Source organism: Trypanosoma rangeli (genome assembly GCF_003719475.1).
Source record: "Trypanosoma rangeli strain AM80 chromosome Unknown Tra_15.4_contig_00570, whole genome shotgun sequence".
NCBI lineage: Eukaryota > Euglenozoa > Kinetoplastea > Trypanosomatida > Trypanosomatidae > Trypanosoma > Trypanosoma rangeli.
The window spans coordinates 1-5,536 of record NW_021706288.1 but is presented as its reverse complement, the minus strand read 5'-3'; the positions used below and the strand labels follow the sequence as shown (position 1 = coordinate 5,536).

Genomic DNA, 5,536 nt, shown 5'->3' with positions numbered 1-5,536 from the left:
GAACGTCACATTCCCTCGCGGCAGCGGAGACCCAGTAGCCTTCTGAGGTGCAAAAAAAACCACATCATGCTCAGGCTGTCAGCAGCGCACCGCCTCGAAGCAGTAAAAGAATGAATTTTATTTTATTGAAAGAAAAGAAAAATTAAAAGCCAGACAAAGTCAACACCGACAAGACGATGTCACAGATGAGCCCAACAAGAAGAAAATAACTCTCCATGTCTCCTGCCAGGCATCCATCTCACACGTGACCCACCCTCAACTAACAAACACAGCACCGCACCCGCAAACACGCACGAATAGAGACACATTTTTATTGTAATTCGCCTCCTCGTGGGACTCTCGTGTGCGTTGTTGTTTCTCTTTCTCCATGCGGCCCTCGTCATGCCTTGATGGTGGTCTTGAAGTGGTTCTTGATTCTGCGGTTGACCTCCTTCAGGTAGCGGCAGCGGCCCGTGCCAGTGCGCCGGCGCTTGATGGCCTTGACGGACCAGTTGTAGCGGCGGCGGCTCGCACGCGGGTAGGCGCAGGCCGCACAGCGTTCCCACTGCACGTGGTACGCATTACGGCCGCAGCGGCGGCAGAGAATGTGGGTGCGCCCATGGCGCTGTCCCATAGATGTGGTACCCTTCGTCATCTTTGCGTCTGGCCTAAAAATTAGTAAAAAGACAATAACGAAAACAAAAATGTGCCGAGACGCAATGTTACACGATTGGAACCCCAGGCCATTTTGCAGTGCAGAAGAGTCTAACCTGTTTTTTTTTTATTATTATTCCTCTCATTTTTATTCTCTCTGATTTCGCTTCTTTGGGATGAGAGGGATTACAATTTCCCCTAACCCATACAAACCCAGCGGCGTGGGAGCAAAGGCAGACGCATTACATTATCCCCAGTGTCCTTCTCGTGATGTCCTTCTTCCTCCTCCTCCGTCTGGTTAATCGCCTTATTGCATCCCTCCTCCCCCGCCCACTGCTTCTTTGTCGCGCAAAATGTCGTATCTTCTGCATGGCTGATGGGAATGTGCCAGGCGAGTGGCTTTAGCTCTTGTATACACCGTGCATAAGGTTCCGGCATCTCCCAGTGCAGAAGCGTGCGACCATCTTTGCGCGAGCATTTAAAAGCAATGCGATGTCGATCCCGCCAGCGGGCAAAAAAACGAGGGCTAAGGAGCTTAAAGTGATGGTCACGCATAAGGTCGTTTGTTAACACCCATACCGTCTTTTCCGGACTGCCAGCAGCGGCGGTGTCAGTTGGTGTCGTGAGTTCTAACGCCGCATACAGCCAACAAAGATCGTCGTTGAGACCGCTTGGGGTGCAATAGAGAATACCCACGCGACGCCAATTCGCCACAATCACCTCGTTTTCTGCCGTCAGATTCTTCGATTCACAGTGTCTTTCATGCAGGAGGATCAACGGCTGCATCCCACGATGTCGTGCCTCCTGCACCGCAAGATCGATAAGCTGAAAGTTGACGGTGACATCCACAGTACGATGCTTTGTCCACATCACATCCTTTGGCATGATTTTATCCGCCTTCATGCCATGCTTCAACAACAGTGCCCGCTTCGCCTCTTCGTACCAGCTGCTCAGGCCGTAATAGCCCAAGTTAGCCCCATCAATCAGCACATCGATGCGTTGCCCGTGAGTCAAGATAAAACGCCTCCAGGCCTCAAAGGCAACCCTGACACGTGTGAGATTGCCTCGTGGTGTCATCGTCACAACCTTCATCACATCATTCAGGAGCCCTGTCTTTTGGGCGGCAGTGAAGCGGTGCCCCCTGAGCACATCCCCACAGCAGGAGCAAGTGCCCGGCTCCCGAGTGGCGTCTTCGTGAGGGAATTGAACCTCAGCAATGCGAAACCCCGCTGTTTGGGCCCACGGCTTAAGTACATCCCTCACCATTGCCTCCGGCACATTCAACACATGCTCCTGCATTTCGCGCAGCATGAAATGAAGTGTAGACACCGGTTCACCAACGGCCAGACAGAGTCGGCCCAACGCAACGTAGTCAACTGCACGCAGTTCAATGCCCTGTCTCAACGTTTCCTCATACACGGCAAACGTCATGCGACGATCACCGCGCTCACACCAAAAGTTCAAAAACGCCGAGGCACTACGAAGGTGCAGAAGCTTTTTATGAACCATGTATGAAAACGTTTGTGTCGCCGCGGAAGCGTCACCCACACTACACTGAAGTCGAAGTATAACGGCAAGAACACTCTCATCCGTCCACGCTTCCACGAGCTGCGAGGCCTGCACCCTTCGCACCAGCTCCATGCCCACATTCTCCTTGTGGGTTTGCTCGCAGAGAAACAGGGCACTCGCAAATGCCTTCATCGAAAAGACGGATTGTTCCAGGCCAACACAAATTTCTTGAGCCACCTCCTCAACTTGGCCCCTACTGACGAGCTGCCCTATTCTGCGCTGCAATTCCCCGGCAGGTGAGGAACTCTTCCACCTCACCAGTTGGGAGAAGATCGGACAGTCCGCAGTGAAGCTAATAAGCGCGCCGCGAGTCAAGCCACGCCTCATCCGCGCATCAGCACACACAATTTTTCACTTTCCTTTTCTACCCCGCCCCGAGGCAGGAAAAGAAAAACGCCAACACAGTCAAAAGGCGGCGGACAAAAGCAAAGACGCACGTGCGCGACAAGGAGGGACACTAGAGGAAGAAGTCAACTCATACATATGCCTCTGTGTGTGTCACCTCTCTCTCTCTCTCTGTGCGTGTGCGTGTGTGTGTGTGTGTGTGTGGGTAGCCAACATTTCAAATGCATGTGGGTTTGCCACACATCACCTCCACTAAAAAAACAAACACGCACAAATGAACATATTTAGTTTCTTTTTGTTTGATTGTTGTTTCAAACAACAAAAACAACGGCAATGACAGATTAAGGCCCGAATAAAGGTTTGGGGAGGAAACAAAAAATAAAAAATAAAAAATAAAAAAATGGGCGAAATAAAAGGGAAAGTGGGGACGCAGAAATACAAACACATTTGCGCACACATCCAACCGCAGAGTTGGGCAGGCAGGAGAAGATAAAAGAGAAAGAGAGAACCAAATACGCATGGCCAGAAACGCGTTCATCGCGAGGCGCCTCGCAGTTTTCTTGCGACAAACAACACCACAACTTGCACCACCCACAACGTCATAAAAAAAGAAAACACCGCCCAGATGAGGAAGCGAAACAGGGACAAGCTCCCATTGAGCACCTCAAGATATCTACAAAAAAAACCCACTTCGCGGTTCTGGTAAATGAAAATGGAAATCTGCAGCAACGTCAGTGGCAGCAAAGCCCACATCAAGCGGAATACGCTTTCACGGCTTAGTAGCAGCAAAATGAGTAGGACTAACAGAACCAAGAGAGAGGCCCCCGCCAGCGCCATCGTAACGATTGACTCTTTTTTACAACTCACCACACTCATGGCCCCCATCACCAAAAATGAAATGTTCAATTCAAACAAAAAAAGGCAAGAAATATGTACCATACGAACAATTGCTGAATGCGGCTCTATAATGCGGCCGCCCTGAAACCCAAAACATGCAAACCCAAAGCAGTTGATAGAGTCATATGTTGCAAGAGCACGGAACATGCGTAATATGCAAACCCAAGTGGTAGAAATGGCAGACACAGTCAATAGCCAATGGGAGTAGTGCTGGGGATCATACCGGATGAGCGTACCAATATCAGCAAGCACAAACGACTGATAAATGATTTGTGGCATCGCCACACAAAGCGAAAAGCAAAGGCTAGATAAAAGCTGTGCAGCAACAATATCGTGCAAAATGGCAACGCAATTCCTGTTTTGTTGTCCTTTTCGGTGCCGCACATACGTGAAAATACTTACCATGTTATACAGTGGTATCACTGGTACCACAAGAAGGTGTGGAGAAGGAAAAGGGCAGAGCATCTTACCGTAGACTACATGGCGTACCTTGCCACGCATCACAAAGATCATGCCAATAAGATGCGCTGCGTACCCGATACCATACACCAGAGCTGTGTAATAGCCAAAAGTGCTCTCCGACGCCCCACGCTTGGTACCTATCCTGTATTTAATTACAAGTACAATGCTTATCACGCAAAACAACTCCAAACTCATGTTAAGAATCATTGTAAAAACATCAACACACCACGTCGATTGAACGTAATTTAAACGAACGGAATTTAGTCGACCAGGTGGTAAAACATGAGGGTTCTCGCACAACAGTTTCAGAAACTCAAATCCGCTATCCTTCATTAACGCATACTGCTCTGAGCTAAGGCGTACGAAGTCTAGCTTCAACAGTGACAGCAGGTACTCATAGACGCTTAATGAAACCCTATCAGCCTCGGAGGGAATAACAGTGTCTACACAACGTTGTATCTCCGCATGCACACACTCGTCAGAGACATCCAAAGCTCCGGATTTAATGATCATACATACTAGGTATGGGTTAAGACGTGCTTCCTTTAGTTCCTCGCATGTCACAGGATGTTCCTCCGATCGGCTAGAGAGAGCAGCAAGAACAAGGTGACCGAAACAATCGCTTGGATTCTTGCGGTAAGCTCGCAACGTAGAAACAAGATCAATTTCAATGCGTGTAATCCCAAATTCTTCATCCTCTTCTTCTTCCTCCTCTTCGTCGGAGAGGTCCTCGGCATTCAAACGTGTAATGTAGTTGGCGGTGTCAAAAGGTTCACACCTGTCTTCGCCCTGCACAACCTGCAGCAAATACGCGTCCTGCGAGGGATTCTCCTTCTCAGCTTGTGGCTCTAACAGCGTCTCCAACAAACGGAAGGCACTCCCAGCAGCAAAACTAATAGCTGTTGTTGCTTTATTTTGTATAGTGCTCAACAGCCCTGGGCACTGCTCATTGCCCTCTTGGGCACCCATCGATATCTCCGCACCGTCTTCTTTCACAGCAAACGGATCGTTGGGTGTGACACTCAGATCCACGTCCGACCGGGCAGTCAAAAAAACGGAGGATCCCTCTCGGACCAAAGCCTTCTCGTGGATCGGTTCCCGCGGTGACCCTTCCAACAGATACACTGGCCGAACAGATATATCTGAAGAACTATGATTAGAGACACCATCAAGCATGTTCTATCAAAAAAAAAAAAAAAGACAACAAAGTACCCGTCCAAGCTTCAATTTAACCTAAATATACGCATATGAAAAAAAAAAGTTATTTAATTGGTATCTCCACGCTTTCCGCAAAAAACCTCAACGACTTCATTCGAGTAGCCGATAGCTACTCCGAAGCAGTCTCTCACCACTCATGCTCACCACAACACTGACAAAATGGAAGATGGAAGTATTGCAGACGTCTTTTAACCCACCCCCCATGCAGGCTCCAAGTGCTTTACGCCATGCCCCCTCAGACTCCGTCCACGGAATTGCCTTCCGACAGCCGATATTCCCGCACATCGTGCACCCGCGGCTCACCCAAAACACTGTCAACGGCATTCGCCATCGTCGCCACCAAAGCGCCAGACTGCGTGGTTCCCTCACACACCACGTGCATGCTTATCGCGCTCTCAACGAAAAGGCAAAA

The 5,536-nt window shown here is 49.4% G+C and overlaps 2 protein-coding genes and 1 pseudogene across 2 annotated transcripts, besides 3 other annotated features; all 3 read right to left on the bottom strand.

Annotated features, from left to right (window-relative positions):
- Positions 1-355: 355 nt before the first annotated feature.
- Positions 356-635, bottom strand: TraAM80_09382 (hypothetical protein; annotated as a pseudogene).
- Positions 636-831: 196 nt separating this feature from the next.
- Positions 832-2,529, bottom strand: TraAM80_09381 (uncharacterized protein; the record flags this gene model as incomplete). Its single annotated transcript, XM_029386069.1, has 1 exon — positions 832-2,529. One exon carries the CDS (start codon positions 2,527-2,529, stop codon positions 832-834), a length of 1,698 nt encoding a protein of 565 aa, XP_029234205.1.
- A 190-nt stretch (positions 2,530-2,719) lies between these two features.
- Positions 2,720-2,754: a microsatellite.
- A 162-nt stretch (positions 2,755-2,916) lies between these two features.
- Positions 2,917-2,948: a microsatellite.
- Positions 2,949-3,081: 133 nt separating this feature from the next.
- TraAM80_09380 (uncharacterized protein) lies at positions 3,082-5,082 on the bottom strand (the record flags this gene model as incomplete). The annotated part of the gene is made up of 1 exon (XM_029386068.1): positions 3,082-5,082. One exon carries the CDS (start codon positions 5,080-5,082, stop codon positions 3,082-3,084), a length of 2,001 nt encoding a protein of 666 aa, XP_029234204.1.
- Positions 5,083-5,090: 8 nt separating this feature from the next.
- Positions 5,091-5,114: a microsatellite.
- Between the last annotated feature and the right edge of the window lie 422 nt (positions 5,115-5,536).